The sequence below is a fragment of the Bubalus kerabau genome, chromosome 16 (assembly GCF_029407905.1).
Source record: "Bubalus kerabau isolate K-KA32 ecotype Philippines breed swamp buffalo chromosome 16, PCC_UOA_SB_1v2, whole genome shotgun sequence".
NCBI classification, from domain to species: domain Eukaryota; kingdom Metazoa; phylum Chordata; class Mammalia; order Artiodactyla; family Bovidae; genus Bubalus; species Bubalus kerabau.
In genome coordinates, this window is record NC_073639.1 from 72,398,374 (window position 1) to 72,417,514 (window position 19,141).

General features: G+C 45.5%; 1 protein-coding gene across 3 annotated transcripts in view; it reads left to right on the forward strand.

Annotated features, from left to right (window-relative positions):
• The window catches only part of KREMEN1 (kringle containing transmembrane protein 1), a 54,435-nt gene that overhangs the window by 12,486 nt on the left and 22,808 nt on the right, over window positions 1-19,141 (forward strand). For all 3 annotated transcript variants that reach the window (XM_055549695.1, XM_055549696.1, XM_055549697.1), the window contains exons 2-3: window positions 5,049-5,211; window positions 8,975-9,066. In XM_055549695.1, the coding sequence (XP_055405670.1) occupies window positions 5,049-5,211; window positions 8,975-9,066 (255 nt within the window). The remainder of the gene's footprint in view (window positions 1-5,048; window positions 5,212-8,974; window positions 9,067-19,141) is intronic.

Below are 19,141 nucleotides of genomic sequence, written 5' to 3' on the forward strand. Positions count from 1 at the left end.
ATGTTTCATCACACAGTTGGAATTTTAAGAAAAGCATATATGTTTTTCGCCTTACCTTTTATCCACTGAATGCTGGAATTCAACATAGGGCTCAAACCATATATATTTTTTCCTTTTATTTATCTATTTTTAATTAATTTTTATTGGAGTATAGTTGCTTTACAGTGTTGAAAATTTCTGCTATACAGCAAAGTGAATCAGCTATACATGTACATATATCCCCTCTTTTTCAAACATTACATATTTTTTTCTACCCGCATGGTAGCCTGGAAACTGTCAACAGAACTGTAAATAGCAGAATGGTGTGCCTGTCCATCCATGACATATTGCCTTTTATAGCTGTGTATTTTTATGGGGTAAACGACATGATCGTGATTGTTACAGTACTTTCAAAGTTATAATAAAGTTTAATTTTTTTACAGTTTAGTAACATAGTAATGCACTGTTTATTTACATAATAATGATTTATGGGGCACCTACTGTGTACTGGGCACTTTACTTGCAGTTCCTCTGATTCTTCCATTTGTCCCAAGCTATTAATAATCGAATCCCCCTTTGTACCAGTGAAGAAACTGAGGCTCAGAGTTCAGCTGCATGCCTGCAGCTTGTAAACCACAGAGCTGAGCTCTAACTCCAGCCGGTATCGTGCTCTTTCCATGCTAGAAGTTTTTCTTGCTAGAAAGTGAGAAAAGTATTTGATTTAAACTGTTTCATAACCCTGGAGATTAAACATTCAGTCCTGGAAGTTTACATGTGCATATATGTCTGTTCTGTAGGTATCACTTGTTCAGGTGGTCAGGGCTGCATAGAAGGGCTTCAGGGGCTCCATGAGCACTTCTGAAACTGTAAACTGTTGTGTATGTGATGGTTGTCTGGGGAATCAGATCCCTGTCTTTCATCCTGTTCTCCAAGAGGTCTCTGTGTACGTAAAAGGATTAGGACTCCTGATCTCGCTGACCGCCCTCTTTTCAGAGATAAAGAAACTTGAGTTGTAGAAGGGATGTGCTGTGAAGGAGGTACAGCAGCCAGGTCAGAGCCAGAGCAGGACAGGCCCGCGCCCATCAGCATCCTCCTCTGACCACAAGTGCATCTCCAGTTTTTAAAAAATAAATGCCACAAGCCATACTTTGAAGGATTTTGGTGATGGAGAAAAAGATAAGGCATCGCCAGCTTAGAAAGGCAGAATTAAGCCCGAGTGCTTCAGGCTTGTGTCTAACTTAAGGGCTGTTTTCCTTCAGTCCCCCAAAACAAAAGACTTGGGGTTCTCTGATAGAGAGGAAAGGTCCAACAGAGATGAATGGAGTGGGCTCCAGCTAGAGAAGACAGGCAGGAAATAAAGCAGTGCTTTTCACAGCTTATGATCCCTTCCTTCTCAAAACCCCTTCTCCCCTCAAGATCCCACCTCCCAGACTATGCTCTGTCAGCCTTCACGGCTGGGCCCTTCTTCCAGGCCTGAAATGCGGCAGGGCTCCAGGGCGTGGCCCAGATGTCCTCTCTCTCCACACAGGCGCTGTTACCTCCACACTTCTGGATCTGGCCTTGGCTTCTTTCCTCAACCCTGGGCTCATCTAGCCATCTGCTTACTCTCTTATCTCTATCCAGTTTTCCTGTCCAAAACCAAAGCCTTGATTCCACCCACAAGATACTGTGCCTCTTGGGTCTGCCCCATCATAGTACATGGCAGCACCATTCACCCAGCTGCCCAGGCCTACCTCCTTGGTGTTGTTGCCAATTGCTCTTTCTCTGGGACCCTGTATTCATCAAACCCCTGCCCCCCAGCAAATACTTTGGTTCTACCTTCAAAATACATCCAGAGTCCAGCCACTTCTTCCCACCCTTCAGCTGCCAGCCTGGCCCAGGCCAGGCCTTCTTTCCAGCCCATCATCTGCAACAGCCACCTAGGGTCCCCTTGCCACGTGCTTGGCACGCTCTTCACAGCTCCTCCTCCTCCCAGCGGCTACAATTCCACTGAAGGATAAATCTGATCACGTCACTTCTCTGCTCAAAACCCTCCAATGACTTCCTCTCATTCTTAGAACAAAAGCAAAAACCTAACTTATATGGCCTTCAAGACCTTACACATCCTGGTCTTGCCTGGCCCCTCCTCTTCATGTCCCACCCACCCTTCCCCGCATACTCGCCCTACTCTGGCTGGGTCAGAGGAGCGGCCTTGCACTTTCCCAAAGAGTCTATGCAGTTTTCCGGGTCTGTGCCTGCCATGCCCTCTACCCAGAAAGTCCTTCTTGTGTCATTTACTGTTTGCTTCCTCTTCTTGTCCTAGTACCCACCCTAGTATTCTGATGAAATCAAGATGCACACAATTGTAATCCAGGGTGTTCACGTTTGTTTTTCTTGTCCCCCTACACCCCGCCCCACCCCCACACACACAATTGACATGCACTGGGCAAGTCTGCTCAAAAAATAATTGTCAAATCTGCTAACACTGCCTCAGTTTCCCTAGTGTAATTAAGAACAAAACTGGGTCTGGGAGAAGCAGACTAAAGCCAACAGGCTTGCTCGTACACTTCCCATCTCTCAGATGCCACCTCATCCCGTTCCAGAGGGCTGTTCCATCCTTGTATGGATGGCCACCACGTTCTTCTTCAGATCAAGTCATCAGGGAACACTGACCCACTGCCCTGCAGATTGCTGTCTACTGCTAAGGCTTTCCGTTGGTCAGCCCGCATTTCTGGCTCCCAAGCCCCTCAGTCACTTTCGATAAGGGAAAAAGATTTCTAACACATAGAAATTAAGATTCTAGTAACTGGCAGAGATTGGCATGATGTTCTTAGAATCATCACCAGGGCAGATTTTTAGGAATATAGGTTCCCAGGTCCTGCTCTAAGCCTGAGACTGGGTAGGGCTCTGGTGTGACGAGCCCACATGCACACACACACACAAGTCTCTCTCTCTCTCCAGCAGATCATATATATTCCTAGTGATGATAAGTGCTACGAAGAAAACAAATGAAGGGCAGAGAAACGAGTGGAGATGGTGGGGAAGGGTTTTCTGAGGAGATAATGTTTAGTCTGTGATGGGAAGTATTAGGGGAAGAACTTTTCAGGCAGGAAATAGCATGGTGTGTTTATAGAATTAAAAGCAGAAGAATGTGGCTGGAGCACAGCAAATGACGAGGGGAGAGCTTGGTTGGTGGAGAGAGGGCCTGGGGCCACGTCTCACAGGTTCGCAGACGGGGACGAAGGCTCTGGGTTTTGTTCCCAGTGCTCACATCTCTCTGGGAGTTTTGAGCCCTGTGTGGAGAATGGGTTGTTGGGAGCACGAACGTGGATGCTGTGGGACCCGAATCGGACCATATTGTCCTCCCATGGCTATCGGGACAAAGGTGACGGAGAGGAGAGGGTAGTTTCAGGGAACTCGTTTGACAGAAGTCCACAGGACTCACCTGTGAGAGGAAGCAGGGTGAGGGAGAGCAGGAAAGCGCGGGTGAGGCCAAGGGGTTGTCAGAGGCAGCGTAGGGTGTGAGTGTGAGCCTCAGTCGCCTCATCTGCAAAGTGGGGGTGTTAAGGCCTCCGGGCTGGGCTGGTGATGAGCTGATGTGAAGCACTTAGAGCAGAGCCTGGCACTCAGTAGAACTCCATGTAAACATCAGCAGTGATGTGGATGGCGGTGATTCATCCAAGGTTGCACAGCTGTTTGGCATCAGGTCTGGGACCAGTGATTTTCTGCTATACTGAGCTGCCTCCTTCAGTTACCTTTGAACTTTTTAAATTCGTGCACACTCTTGGTGGAGGGTTCGGTTGACTCAGAACATGACAAGTCACCCTTCTCACAACGTGTAGGTGAAGTGTGAGGTGTCCTGTGCAGCCTGGGGTTCCTGGTTATTTTGGCTGTCCATAAAACCGTGCCATTCTGGGCAAAACCGGCCCAGATTGGGAGAGGAAGTGGGTACAGGAAGAGAGATGATCTGCAGGTAGGTTTCAGATACGTTTCAGAGTATAGATCTGCCCGTGTTATGCACATGCTGAGGCTAGAAGAGGAGCATGCCCCACATTGGGAGCTGGAGGTGTGAGTCCTTCATGCCGGAAGTCGTGGGTCAGCACATGCCAGGAGAGGGAAAGGAACAGAGCCAAGAATGTTAGCGTAACTCCCCCAGATTGTCAGGTTCCTAGGGATACATCTTAAAGAAGTGTTTGAAGTGCTTCTATCTGTCAGTTTCAACTAAGCTAATTTTCGGAAATCGCTCTTTGTACCGTGCCTTTCTCGTGAACCTCTGCGAATGTAATGTGTGCAATATGTGGGGGGAAATCCTCTCAGCCGAGGTTCCCATCCAACCTCCACCCCTCCCCCACGAAGTCTGAAAGGCAGATTTTAGAAGCACAACTGTTGCACCTGCAAGGGTTTTGTCTTCTTATCAAAGGGAACTCAGACCATGTTGAACGTGTCCTGTAGGAAGGAATTTCAGAAGGAGGTGAAAGAAAATGCCAGCTCAGCGCCCACTCCCTCCTGTTGACTGTCTGTTTTGTGGCACCTCCGTCTCAAGCAGCATGGGGAGGACTGTTCTTCATTACCAGGGAATGTGAGTCATTCCCAGGCCCGTGTGATGGGGATTCCAAGGCGTTGCTGTATCCCATGGCCTTATTAGATCCAAGTGTCAGTGCAGCCTTTCAGCCGTGGAGGAGAGCTCAGTTAGAGCTGATGCCCTGGTTCCAGTTACCACGCAGAGACGCTGGCGGCGCAGTGACCCCCTCTGAGCACCCAGAGTTCCTCACGGACGGCTCCCAGATTTGGGGGTTTTCCCGGTTCACTTCATGGGCTTCAATACATTTCAGCTCCCTGTTTATATCCTAGCTGGGATCTGTATACTTTCCGGGAAAATGTCCTTGTGTCTGCAGACAAGCAAGCGCCAAGAGGAGCCTGGGCTTTGGAGGGTACCCAGCCCTACCAGTGTTCAACCCACTGTGTCTCGTATCCAGCAAGATGCTACCCATTTCCAGCTCCATCCAAACAAAACAAGACATCTAGCACAGAGGGAGGAAGCTCTAGATGTTGCCAGAAACTTAGTTTGCTCTGTCTTTTCTTTTTCCTAGAATGTTTCACAGCCAACGGTGCAGATTACAGGGGAACGCAGAACTGGACGGCACTGCAAGGTGGGAAGCCATGTCTGTTCTGGAACGAGACTTTCCAGCATCCTTACAACACTCTGAAGTACCCCAACGGGGAGGGGGGCGTGGGCGAGCATAACTACTGCAGGTAAGACCCTCTGGTCTCTTCCCGCCTTGCTCACAACTAGGCAAAGCTTTGTTCCTTTTGGCCAGCTCAGAAAGCCTTTCTTGTTACTATTTTAGAAACATTTCTCGCAAAACTGCGTGCACATGTGCACACAAACACACACACAAACACAGAATCTCTTTTCAACTTGGGGCTCTTTGATGTTGGTTTGCAGAGCTCTGCTTTCCTGTCTGATCACTTCCATGTCTCTTTGGGAGAGTTTCCTTTGTTGGCGCTGCCACCAGAAGACTCAGCTTCTTAAGCTGCCGTGGATGTCATGGGCAAGCGGAGCACTGTCTGCGGCCCGAACCTCCCTCTGCTTCTGAGCTAAGGAAGATGCCCTGTGTTGTCCCACATCCTGCCAGCCCAGGACCATCTTGCTCTGGGAGCAGCTGTAGCCAGCAGATTTGTGCTGTTTCTTTCCTTTCAGTATACTCGAGTGTTTCTTTGCTCTTTCACCTGCTGTCTGACCCTCATAGGGGCTGAACTCCATGGTGCTTCAAGTGTGTACTTGTGATTGTCAGGGGAGATGATCCATGGCTTTGATCAGATTCTCAAAGTTGTCAGTGATCCAAATCAGCTTGAGAATCACTGGTCAGTAGGGACCAGAGCACCTTTGGTTATAGCTACGTCTTAGGTATTTATATCCAGGGTCCTGGTTACGTGACTCATGGTTCAGCCACGTGCTGAATTTAATTATTATTAGGACAGGTACAAAGGCAGCCTCTTAAGCCACTGGGGCAGGGAAAAACGATCACTGAGCTACTCTTTGAGCCACACACTCTGCCCCCAGTTCTAGCAGAATGTTGGGATCTTCGCACTGTTGACCCAGCTGAAACAACATATTTATACCTATACTGCACGGGTCCCAGTGTTTACCTGCTGCCCTCCCCAGGTACCTTTGCCCATATCTAGGACCCTTATCTTGAAGTCTCCAGGCCTGTAGTCCGTGTTGTCTTCATCTCTTTGCCTCACCTCGATTCTAATGGACACCAACTGGCCATTCCCTCATAGCTACTAGTGCACTGTTTTTTAGTTTGCTATTTGATTGCTGTTTTTTATATGTTACATTTTATTTTTTGTTTGTTATAGAAGTGTTAAAAGTTTATAAAAAAATTTCTCAAACACCACAGATGTATATATATATAGTTTAAATAAAGTCCTCATTTTACCTCTTCCCTCCCAAATCCTCTCCAACAAGGCCTTCTTCCCAGAGGTAACAGTTTGTTTATATACTACTTCACATTTTGCTATCTTTTGCATTTTAGCATTAATATTACACATGCTCATTAAATAATCCTTTTACATTTTATTTTCAAAGTTGTACATGATCATTAATTTTTTTCTTTCATATTTAAAAGAAATGAACCCCACTCCACTTCTGGCTTATTTCCTTCCCCTAGCTTTTCTATTGGGAATAGTTGGCTTGGGTTAAGAAGAATACTTAGAAAGAGAAACCAGTGTTTGTTTTTTGTTTTATCTTCTTGTTCTAAACTATCTCTTGGTATTAGGCTGTTGGTTTATCCTATTCTTCTGTTGCCTTCTATCAAGCAAGTCTTCTCAGATGTGCTCCTGTTTTTAAATCTGATTTTAAATTTCCCACGAGGTTTAATTTACATGAAAAAAAATTTTTTTCTTATAGATTAGCACCCAGTTCCACCACTAGGCTCCCACACATGCACCAGTAAATATCCATTAAGGAAACACTAAGCGCCAGGAGCACCACCTTCCTCCTGAGCCTTGGCTGGCTGCAGGCCTCTCCTTTGATTTGGTGAAATGTACCAGACCTGACCTAACAGTTTATCCTTCAAAAAAGGGACACTGAAATTGTCGATTATTATCACATTAGAGAGCCCTGGGACCTTTTGTTTTAGCACCGAAGCGGAGTCAAAGATGGATTTACTTGTTCTTTTTTAGCCTATTCTGATGCTTTCCAGAATGGTTTTGACTTTGATAACAAACAGTTGTTTTCGAAAGACTTTACCAAATCCTACATCAAAGCCAAACCCTGAATAGAGGGAGGAAAATGACAGTGAAATACTGTCTAAAGAAGGGCTTTGTACAAGTTCTCCAACTTTGATTTCTCAGCTGACACCCGACACCATGTTTGTCTGACGTGATGTTTCCAATGCCACCCCAGTCGTGATGTCGGAGAGATGGCGAGTGATGGGAATGGGCTTCTCTGGGCTCTGCGTATCTGGGTTGGGGGTGGGAGGACAGAGAGGCTGGGACAGCAGGGTTGGTGCTGGCACCTGCCTTTGGGCACAAAAAATAAAAGGACCCTTTGTGCTTCAGGGTGGCTTATCTTCTGGGCCGCACAATAGGCTGATCCTTCCCAGGCCTGATAGGGGCTGCTCCAAAAGCTTAGGCCGCAGGGTCTTTATGCCCATTTCCGGCCTAACTGGAGTATCAGGTTTCCAGCCTTCTGAGTCCAAATAAAGGGAGCTTGAAAAGCAGCAGAGAGAGGCAAGGCTTTTCTGTGTGTCCAGTAACCCCTGCCATCTTTTGCTGTGTTTCAGCAGCACTGCCCATTATTGTCGTGGCATCTCAGAGTTGAAAAGACCTTAAAGCATTTATTCCAAGCTACTTGTTTAGAAATGTGAAATAAGTCTTTTGCGATTATTACTGCCATGTCAGAAGTTGGTACCAGGATAACAGGACTCTATGCTCTGACTGAGACTCTTTGGTGTACTTTTCTTTAGAAGTTTCTGAGATGTTAGTATTTTGAAGTGAAAAGAGGACCCATTTCTATCACACGTGAGTTGACTGGCCTGATCCTATTGAAAACTCGTCAGTGGAGTCTGGAGCATGTGAATTTTATTTTGTTGTTTAAAAATCACACAGTGTTCACTCTAGAAGACATAAGAAAATAAAGGGAATCAGAAAATAAAAACATTAGAATTATTAATACCTATAGTCCCATCATCTAGAGATAAATACTTTCAAGGATCTGGTGTGTACCCGTCCCTAAATATATCTTTTCAAAAATGGGATTGTTGTCATAGATTGTGTTTTAGAACTGCCTTTAAAAAAAAAAACCTAACAAGACATGTGAATTTCTTTCCATATTAATAAATATGTCTCTACACCACATTTTTACCAGCTGTCTAGCTTTCCCTTATATGGACATATTTATTTAACCAACCTTTAATTGTTGTTTCTAACTTTTTTGCATTGTGAAAATGCTGTGGTGAACGTCTTTGCAAGTAAAGATTTCCCTAGAATACAACATTGAAAGAAAAATTGTGCAGTAAAGGGGGTTTTGCGTATCTTCAGGACCTTTGACTGAGCCTCCGAATCTCCATCCTAGCTGTTGGCTCCATCCGTGTGTTTATGCACAGTTCTATGGGCACCTGTGCTCTCCCAGTCATGGGGTCCCCGTGTTCACAGTTAAGGTGCCAGGGCTGTTTGGAATCATCTAGTCAGTGGTCAGTTGTCCCGGTCACACTGCAGTGAATTCGTATAAACACACTTCACCTTTGCTCACCCCCCACCCCACCCTCAAGCTCTGAAGTTTCTGTGGCAGTGGATTGCATTGTTCTTGTAGTATTCCCACTTTTTTCTTCTTCATGAGAGGTGGCATTAAGATACATATGAATTATTAGAAACAACACAGAAGCTGGAGATTTTTTGTATGTTTGGTTTGGTTTTGGTGGGGGCTGGGGGTTGGTAAAACTGAAAAGCAATGAGCCAGTTGACTTAAAACAAAGGGAATGTTACTGGGTATATCCTTTTCCCTCCCCAGAAACCCAGACGGTGACGTGAGCCCCTGGTGCTACGTGGCAGAGCACGAGGACGGCGTCTACTGGAAGTACTGCGAGATCCCCACCTGCCAGAGTAAGGCCCAGACTCCCCCTTGGCCCTGAGCACTAGGCCTTTGGAGTGGAGGCCAGTGCCCCAGAGTGAGCGGGGGAGGGCAGATAGTGCAGGCAGGCAGGTGGGCTTCCTGGAGCAGGTGGGAGGAAAGCCACCTGGGCTGAAGATTTTCACTTCTCTCATGGAGGCTTTTTGGGAAGGAGACCCTCAGGTTCTCTCAGGAACCCCTTCCCTCCATGGAGAAGCCCAGAACTTCACCTTCCACTGGCTTTCCTCACACCGATTCGTCCATGGGTAGAGATGCACCAGCTTGGTAGCAGTCCAGAAAAAGAAACAGTACCTTGTACTTTGGGGAATTAATTTTCAAAAATGAGGGAATTCCCTGGTAGTCCAGCGGTTAGGACTCAGCACTCGCACTGCTGGGGCCTGAGTTCAATCCCTAGTTGGGAAACTAAGATCCCACGGGGTGTGGCCAATTTTTTTTTTTTTTAAAGAATGAACAAAGAGCCTTTTATCGACAGTAAAACTAAGTTGTGACTCTACTTACTGTTTAGATTTGATGTGCTGTGTCCCCTGAAAGCTGGTGTTCAGTAAATGTCTAATTAGATACCTTCAAAACCAATGTGATAGCTCCTTTCCTCACATAAAGATGTTCTATTGTTATATTACAATAGCTCACAATTTGTCACTCCCTACTACTGGAAAACCCACTTTCTTCAGCCTTTTAGCACAAGATCTGTCTTCTAATCTGTTCATTCCTTCATTCCCTGTTCACTGTTTATTATATGTATGTAAAGGCAGAAAGGTATCCTGACCCTCAGGGCATATGTGATATGTCAGAGGATCTTAGAAAGGTACTTGAAAATAAGGTTGAAAATGTTGCGGGAAGATTTAACATACAGAAATCAAAACTACACATGGTAGCCATAAGGCGTTTACTAATCGGTGTTTATAATGTCTTGTTAAATATGCCAGAGGAATAGAGTTTCTCAATTCTTAGAGCTGAAGGAAAGGACTGCTCTTTCATAATAAGCCTACCCGGATTTTCTCCCTCATGATTTAAATCTACCCTTTGTCCGACCTTCTCTCCCACTCCTCAGGTCAGGAAGGGTATGGAGGTCCAAGTGGGACCCAAGCCTCTCTCCCCGTGCCCACCTCAGCAGTGTGAACTCTGCTGCCTCGGGGGGACCAGTGCTCACTTTCATGAGCTAAACTTTCACATGTCTCACTACTGCCCAGCAGTTAGGCCCTCACTTCCCTGTCCTTCCAGCCTGGTATACTTTGGTTCAGCTCTGCCAAAATGAGAAAACTGTAAAGACCAGAAGAATAGGCTTTTGCCCAGGCTGCTTAATCAAATTTTTAAAATGAAAAACATCTCTTTTGGCTCTAGTTATGTGAAGAAGGAAGGGGCTAGGGGAGAGGAAAGCAGATTTTCCTCGGTCCATTTGTTCTGCACAATGATGGTCTTTTAGTACCCGCCTATGTCATTCTCTTAGGAATGGCAAAGAGGGGGTTTCAGTCCGAGTGCTTTTATTTAGAAAGATAATCCTCCACTCTCATTTATAAAATATAATTTGGGCCAATGGAAGCAGACTCACGTGGTCACTGAGTTCCAGAGTAGAGAATTCCAGCAAAATAGTACGAACCACCTAGGTCCCCTCTAATTTGTAATATTTGTCAGATGTGTCTCACTGTTCCAAAAGAAAGGCTAAATGTCATTTTTCTTAAAGGCGCTTTCATAACCCTCTCAGAGCTTCTAAAGCTGGCCTTGAAATGGTCAAGGTGGGAAGACACACAGAAGTTGGGAATGAGAACTGGGAGCCCTTGGTTTAGGGCGTTGGGAGGAGGGAGCAGTATCTGGCTTTGGTCTTTTGGAAAACCCTTCTGTTCACCCTGTGGGCACCAGGGTCCCCACCGAGCCAGGCCTCAGACCTTGAGTCTGCAAGGACATTGTGCTTTTAATTTGTCAGATTAATAGAGTTGAGAAAACCTCCTAAGCTGTTTGCAGCAGGAGACCTTGGTAATTGCCTGATGGACTCAACTGAGATCCAGCCTGCCTATTTTAGGCCAGTTTTGCCCTATTTCTGGATGTGGAGTCATAATTTTCATGAATAATACTAACCCTCTGTGTGAAGCCCGCTATTCATGATCAGCATTGAACTTGTCATACAGGAAAAGGCCTGTGACATGATCAGATTCCTGGAAAGTTCATATCTGAATATAACAGACCCAGCAGGAGCCAGGGGGAATGAATGTTTAGGGACAAAGCCGAGTGTGGTTGAATGGTGGGCCATTGTGTGGAGACCGGAATCTCTGTTACGCAAAGAGCTAAAACAAGTAGGCAGGCAGAGACCAAGTCTGATTCAAAAGGGAGCAGAGAGAGATCTGAACCACGCTCTTGACCTATGCAGCCCAGATCAGAACTTACTGTTAAAAGGAGAACAACCCCCAGGAAATTGGATTTGCTCTTCAAACTGCTTCTGCCAATATGTGTCTCAGAACCCCCATTCTTATCACAGAGAGAAGAAATACAGATTTTTTAAAGGAAATCCCAACATCAAGTTTACCATCCCTGTTTGTCCCGCCTCCTGAATCTCTTAAGTCCTGTTGACTACTGAACAGGAAATCATTTGGCTTAATGTCCAGCCTTTGCGTGTCTGTCTCTTGTTAAATAGTGAGCCTCACCAGTCCTATTCCTGTTTATTTCATTGCTTTTGAGGGACAGGCACTATAATACCCCGCATGGCTTTTGCTTTGTTCTCTTTTACCTACAAATTCTTTATAAAAGTTTCATACAGTTTTTGAAACTAAGTAGGCTAGTTGGGGGAGAGCAGAACCTGCAAATGGTATTTAAAGACAAATATGATTTTCTTCACATCCCTGATTAGAGCCTGAGGCCACAGGCATGAGAAATTTATCATGTCAGCTCCAAGAGCTATTTTTGGTTTGCAATAAAATTTTCACCTGGTTTCTACACATTCAACTATAAAAATTCCCCTTCGAATTAGGGAAATTTGAATCCTGACAATGTTATATTAAGGAATCACTGTTAACTTTAATAGGTACAGTAATGGCATGCATATAGAGAGAGCCCTTTTAAATTACAGATACACACTGAAGTTATAGTATATCTGAGGTTTGTTTTACGTGATCTAGCCTTCCAAAGAGTGAGTGAGTGGGACGGGTGCAGGGGAAACAGATGAAATAAGAATATTTTTTCTAAAGTGGCTATTTGTTGATGCTGGGTAAGAGCTCATATTCTTTCCTATGTTTTGTGTATGCTTGAAAGTTTCAGTTACAAAAAATAGTTTTTGTAATACTGAAAGAATTTGTAATATTTAAAAAATTTTAAACTGAATGTGTAAACACATTCAAAGTATCCAGATTCAAGCAAGTAACATGACTCACCTAACTGTGCTTTTTAAACATAGTTCACAGGTATTTGGGTTAGTTATTAAACTTTTAATAAGTTTAATACTGTTAGTTATTAAATTTATTTAAAATTAGTTATTAAAGTTTAAAATCACAAGGACCTTAGAAGTGATTAGCTGTGACAAATGACATTATTTTAGCTCTAACCATATAGTAGGGGACACAGGGGTGGCATGGTCTGCAGCCAGTGGGGAACCCCTAGTTTAGAACTGAAGGCAGCACATAAAGAGATGAGCACATGTGAGTGCTCTGCGTACGGGAGATGAACAGAAGGACGGGAGCACTGGAGAGGGGGTCTGCTCTGCACGGGCAGGGCTGCTCTGCCAGAGCGCTTCTGTAAGAAGTAGGGCCTTAGTGCAGGGCTTTTCCCGCTTTACGGTACCTACCATCACCAGGGAGCTTATTAACATGCAGGTTCTCATTCAGTAGCTCTGGGACAGACCTGGGATTCTGTGTTTCTAACAGGCCCCTGGGATGCTGGCACTGCAGGACTGCACTTTAAGCAGCCAGGGTAGGGTGGGGCGGAGGGAAAAGTTTGCATGCATGCACACACACGGGAATTCTCATGCACATCAGTGTTGCTAAGACATCGGTTTGAAGAAAAAAGGTCAGGAAATGAGGTCTGAGAAAAATTAGACAGGGCCAGATCATGGTCTGGGTACAAAACCTGACCCAGAAAGACAGTGATGAGGCCTGGGGGAGGGTCAGAAGGAAACCCTTCTCCATTACTTCCTAAGCCTCTGTGTCAGGGATTCGGGCCATTGTTCCTCCCTCCTAATCCGGGAGAAGTTCTCTCCTGCTGGCATCATCCTCCCAGACTTGCCCTAGGAGGACTCCAGCAACAGCACCTCTGCCACTTGGGGCCTTTGGTCGGTGACCTCACTGGCTTAAGTTCCTTTTAATTAAATGACACCCTGACTTTGTTCAAACAGATTTGTTGTCCCTTATAGAAATGCAACCCAAAAGAGCAGGGTTTGAAAGCTTCTAATTGTGATCCCTAATAAGAGTTTTTAAAGTTCAATTTCAGTGTATGTACTGCCGAAGCAAGCACTAGAGTTTTTAAACTTCAGACTTTGAGTAAAAAGCCAAGGGCACTTTGGCAATGATGGTCAAGGCAGGCCCTCAACTACAGAAAATGTTTTGCTTCTGTCAGCACTTTTAGCATTTTAATGTCAGAACTGATTTTTTAATGTTTTAGCTTTTTTCAGTTATAATTGAGTACCTCATATGTGTAAAGCACTTATATTCACATTACCTTTTCAACAATTCTGTGAAGCAGGTGGTATGTTCCCTCCCTCCTGCCCTCCTTGGTCAGATGAGAAAATGAAGCTGGAGTGGTTAAGTGATTTGATGAGGATTACCCTCTGAGCCAAATAGGATTTGAGTCTAGGACTCCTCACGGCAAGACCAACCAGTGCCCTTTTCCTCCCAGGACTTGTGAACAGCCCCATTTCCTTTAGTTCCTTAAAAGTGGGGGGCTTGGGATGGAACCAGGCTACAGTTGAGGTCATTCTTAAGAGTTTTTCTTTGGGTATTGTTTGGGAATTTGAGTTTGAAATTCTGATAGTATGCTGAATTATTAGGATTGCCTTTTCAACATTGGGGAAACCAAAGGATTAACTCAGTGGCGACAGAGGGTCTGCAGTTCAAGCTGTTAGCTCCAAGCCATTCTCTTTTCTCCTCTGAGTTTGGGAAATCCCAGGCCCCAGGAGTAAGCAGGCTGCGATAGTATCCAGGAAGCATTCACTGCAGGCAGAGCCACTCTGGACGCTGTCGGGCCCGTCTCCACGGGTGTTCCCGGCCCAGCTGTTCTCAGCTGGGAAGGGGCTCCCCACAGGTGGACACTTGGCCTGAAACCATGCATCAGCGGCCTTGTCCCAGCCTCAGGGTCTCTCCCAACACCATGTTCCCATTGCTCTGAACTTCACCTTGAAAAAGACACATCTGTGTACATCACCAACACTTTACAGCTGAACAATGAAACCTCAAACTGTAGCCCATACCCAAAGCAATATTGAAGTTGAAATGAACATTAATACTGCACTTTATGCAGTCTCAGTTTTCACCTTTTCTCTCTTTGAAACTACAATTACGTAACCTTTTTATCTAAGTGAACCCTTTTAGGTTACCAGAATTAGCGGTCAGAATCCTCTTTTGATGATTTATTTTTTTGTTTGTTTTCCCAACTGGACTAAACTGTTCAAATACAGGCACAGGTTCTGGAATCTCTGTGAGGGACAGACCTTAAAGTGGTGGGGACCCGAGGTTTCTTTGAAACCTGTATTTGCTCAGTGGGGCTCTCTCATTTTACTTGGACTGTATGTCTGTTTACGGAGGGGTGCTAATAGAATTTATGGGGGCTTTCCCCCCTCAAACCATATATTTTAACAGTCTTCCACAGCCCCTTGCACAGTTCAGGCTTTAACAGTTTAGTTCAGTCGCTCAGTCGTATCCAACGCTTTGTGACCCCACGGACTGCAGCACACCAGGCTTCTCTGTCCAACACCAGTTCCTGGAGCTTGCTCAAACTCATGTCCATCGAATTGGTGATGCCATCCAACCATCTCATCCTCTGTCGTTGCCTTCTCCTGCCTTCAATCTTTCCTAGCATCAGAGTCTTTTCCAGTGAGTCAGTTCTTCACATCAGGTGGCCAAAATATCAGTCCTTCCAATGAATATTCAGGACTGATTTCCTTTAAGATTGACCAAGGGACTCTCAAGAGTCTTCTGTAACACCACAGTTCAAAAGCATCAGTTCTTCGGTGCTCAGCTTTCTTTATAGTCCAACTCTCACATCCATACATGACCACTGGAAAAACCATAGCTTTGACTAGGCAGACCTTTGTTGGCAAAGTAATGTCTCTGCTTTTTAATATGCTCTCTAGGTTGGTCATAGCTTTTCTTCTAAGGAGCAAGCATCTTTTAATTTCATGGCTGCAGTCACCATCTACAGTGATTTTGGAGCCCCCCCAAATAAAGTCTGTCACTGTTCCCATTATTTCCCCGTCTGTTTGCCATGAAGTGGTGGGACCGGATGCAGGCTGTAATAGATGCCCACCACATGTGCTTGCTGATGTGATTGTCGTATCTCCCAGGTAGAGACAACGCAATCCAGAGGAAAGAACTCGGCCTCCAAAGTCCTTCACCTTAGGTTGGAATCATCACTTGCTTATAGCTCACGGCAAAATGACTCCTCTCTTAGCCTTGGTCTCCTCATCTCTACCTTCCAGGGTCATTTTGAAGATTAAATGAGTAAAATACACATGTCTCCGAGTCCAGGGACCTAGCAGAAGGTAGGCAGAAAAGTACGGGCACGGCCTGTGGTGGCCTGTGCTGCCTCCAAGGTGTGGACTACCACTGGCGTGTTCCTAATATCCAATTCCTAAACAGGTTCTTCCCAACCTTCGTTTTATTGCTGTCCAGTCCTGCATTATCTGATTGGCCCCAGGGCCCTGGAGTGCGCCTCAACTGCTTGCCTGGAGGCTGTTCCCCTGGGGCCTGGTGTGACTGACCCCTGTGCTCAGGGAACACCGGATGCCCTACATTCCTCTGACAGTGCAGTTTTATGGTTTCAGAACAGGCATATCCCGATTACTCATTGTTTTTGGCAGTGGATGTTATTTAATTTCTCATTAAAAAATTCAGACTTTCTGAACCAAATGGACATTTTCCTCAGCGACAGTTATATACATTGCATTTCAAAAATGTTCTAAAGCATATTAATAGCTTAAAAAGGGAAAATCATTCAGATCAGTAAGGACAATTTTACTGATAATCTTTATACCAGCACTGGCCTGTAAAAAAATACACATGAACATAAGGAATAGTCCCACCCTCAATCTTATGATGTAATTAGGAATCTGAGCTATAAACACAGGAGAAAATTGGAGACCAGCCACCAATTATATAAATAAGATTGAGTTATGCGGTAGAGAGCTGTGAGTTTTTGAAGTTGAGAGGGCTCAGTGAGGGTTGGGGAGCTGGAGGCATCATTAGGGAGAAAGGCCAGAGGAGCTGGAGGGGTCAGGGCCCCGCAGGTCAGGGAACAAACAGCCAGACAGAGACGCAGAGGAAGGACACGGGACTGCTATGCGTGTCGGTGGGCGTTACGCTGCCCAAGGAAAGGAGTGGACAGAGAGGTACTGGGTAGGAACCTCGAACACCGGGGCTGATTAGATTGAGGCTCACATACAGGGAAAGCCCTCCTCATTCAGGAAGATGAGCCCAGTGTCCATTATAGGGTGGATGGAGGAGGGGATGTTTGGGGAGGGGAGGATAGGCGTAGATTTCAAAACAGAGGGATGAGGGCCTCGGCTGTGGTGGTGGGAGCGAGATCATGCAGGAAGGGTTCATCCAAGACGCGTTTAGGAAGGAGTCAGAACTTGATGACAAGTGAAATACATACTGCATGAAACAGCAGGACGAATAAAGGATGCCTCTGTGGTTCTTTGCCTGGGATGTTTGTGGTGTCCAGAAAAAAAGTTCGAGTCAACAAACTGAGCTCTCTTCCCAGAGACACAGCAGTACCGTACCGTTCCTCCTGAACTCAGACTGACCTTCTGTTGAGTAAGGTGTTTCGGTTGTCTTGTTACTGCATCACAGGCCACCCCAAAGCCCTGGTGTCTCAAAACAACAACAGCTTGTCGTACCTCCTCACTCTGTGGATTGGCTGGGTTTCAGCTTGGCTGTGTTCCTCCTGCTCTCATCTGGATTCAGTCAGGTGTCTGCATCCATCGGGCCTCTGCTGGGGCTGGGATACCCACGGGATGTCCAGGCTGGCCTCAGCCCCCTACCTGGGCAGCCTCTCTTTCCAGCAGCATACTTAGACCTCTTATAGGGTGGCCGGCTTCCAAGAGAAGCTGCCAGTCCTCTTAGGGGGTGAACTCAGAAGTCCACCGTATTCTATTAATCAAAGCAAGTCACAAGGTCAGTACTGATTCAAGAGGAGAGGAAATTGGTTCCAAGTCGAAAGTGGGGAGTCGCACACATGTATGGGGAGGGAGGAAATGATTAGAGCCTCTTTTGGAGATGGTCTACAACGTTCTATCCCCAGAAATTAACTTTCAAGAAGGGACTCCTGCCAGAGGAGAACTGTCTCTGTGATACATCAGGGTCGTATGGGGGTCAGAACCCTTAGGAACTTTTCCTGCCTTCCCCAAGGGTAAAATTTCATAGGGGAAGACAAGGTCTTGTTTACTTACTTATTTGGGTGAGTCACTATGAGACTCAGAGACATGAGTAAAAGAATCAGAGTGACTGAAAATGAGAACTGATATTTAGAAATAAAGTTATAGAGGTAGAGGGACTTCCCTTGAGGTCCAGTGGTTATGACTCCATGCTTTCACTTGCATGGGGCTTGGTTTGGATCCCTGGTCAGAGAACTAAGATCCTGCATGTTACACGGCATGGCCAAAAAAAAAAGTTGCAGAGTTAGAGTGGGGCCATATTATGGTAGGACTTGGACCAAGCTGGCAACTGTCAGGTTTTTAATGGAAGTTGTAGGTGGACAGGATGGAATACAGGGTGCTCATGGTCATGGGCTGAGAGTATGGAATAATCCACACCTAACCTATTGATGCTCTGAGGGAAGTCTTTGAAATGACTGGTCATCTGATAGGACTATCAGTGGCATCATCTCACGTGTACTTAGTCCCTTATTCCCCTCTCCTCCAGAAGAGCGAATTCAGCTCCTGAGGCACCAGTGTGGAGGCAGAAGGTAGTGAATGACATGATGGTGTTTATAATAATTAGCCTCACCCGCTCGGCCCCACCTCCCGCCCCGCCCCGCCTTTTGTAGCGGGAAACTCGCTTGTTCTTGGGAACTTTCCCATCAAGGAGTTAGTAGAAGCCAGTATACATATATTGTTTCGGTGTTGTGTTAATACTTTCAAACAGTGTACACTGAAAGCAGAATCATTTATTTGTTTTCATAAAATTCTCCCAATGTGCTTCATCACACATTAGTGATCAGAAATGAGATGTAATTTCCCAGTCCCTGCCCACAAGACCTGAATAGGATCTGACTGTAAGTTGAAGGAAGATTCGCCCTAACTCATGGATTGTGCAAGAATGAACTGCTGCTGGGTTTGATTGATTGTAGATGGGTTGTGGTGTGGTGTATCTGAAGGCTATTGAATGCAACATACAGTGCTTAATAAAAATCTTTATTTTTTAGTATAAAAAAGTAAAACAAGCAATCGCTGCATAGTTTCCAAAGAGCCAGATTTTATTTGTAAGAAAATGTAAAAGATGTTCCCCAGAGCCAGGGCAGAGTTTTCTAAAATGCAAGAGAGAAACTTTGCTTCCGGTTTCTTAAACAGATCTCTCAGATTTGGCAGTAGACAACACAGTGATGGATCAGGACTTCTTATGCAAATTACCAGCTGAAGATTTTTATTCAGATTGAACTTTTACAATAAAGGACAGGCTTTTTTCTTTGTCAGGAATTGTCTGCAAGGAATAGAACTCACTCAAGCTAACTTGAGCGCAAGAGATTTATTGGAAGTGTGTTGGGAGAATATCACAGAATCCAATCCCTGTGTCCCAGAACCTGGGAAGGAGGTGCCCACACTTACCATCTGTCTGTGGGGCTGCACGGTCTCACTCTCTGCCCCTCTCTCTCAGTATGGCTTCCATTCTTCTTCCTCTTTGTGGATCAGCAGAA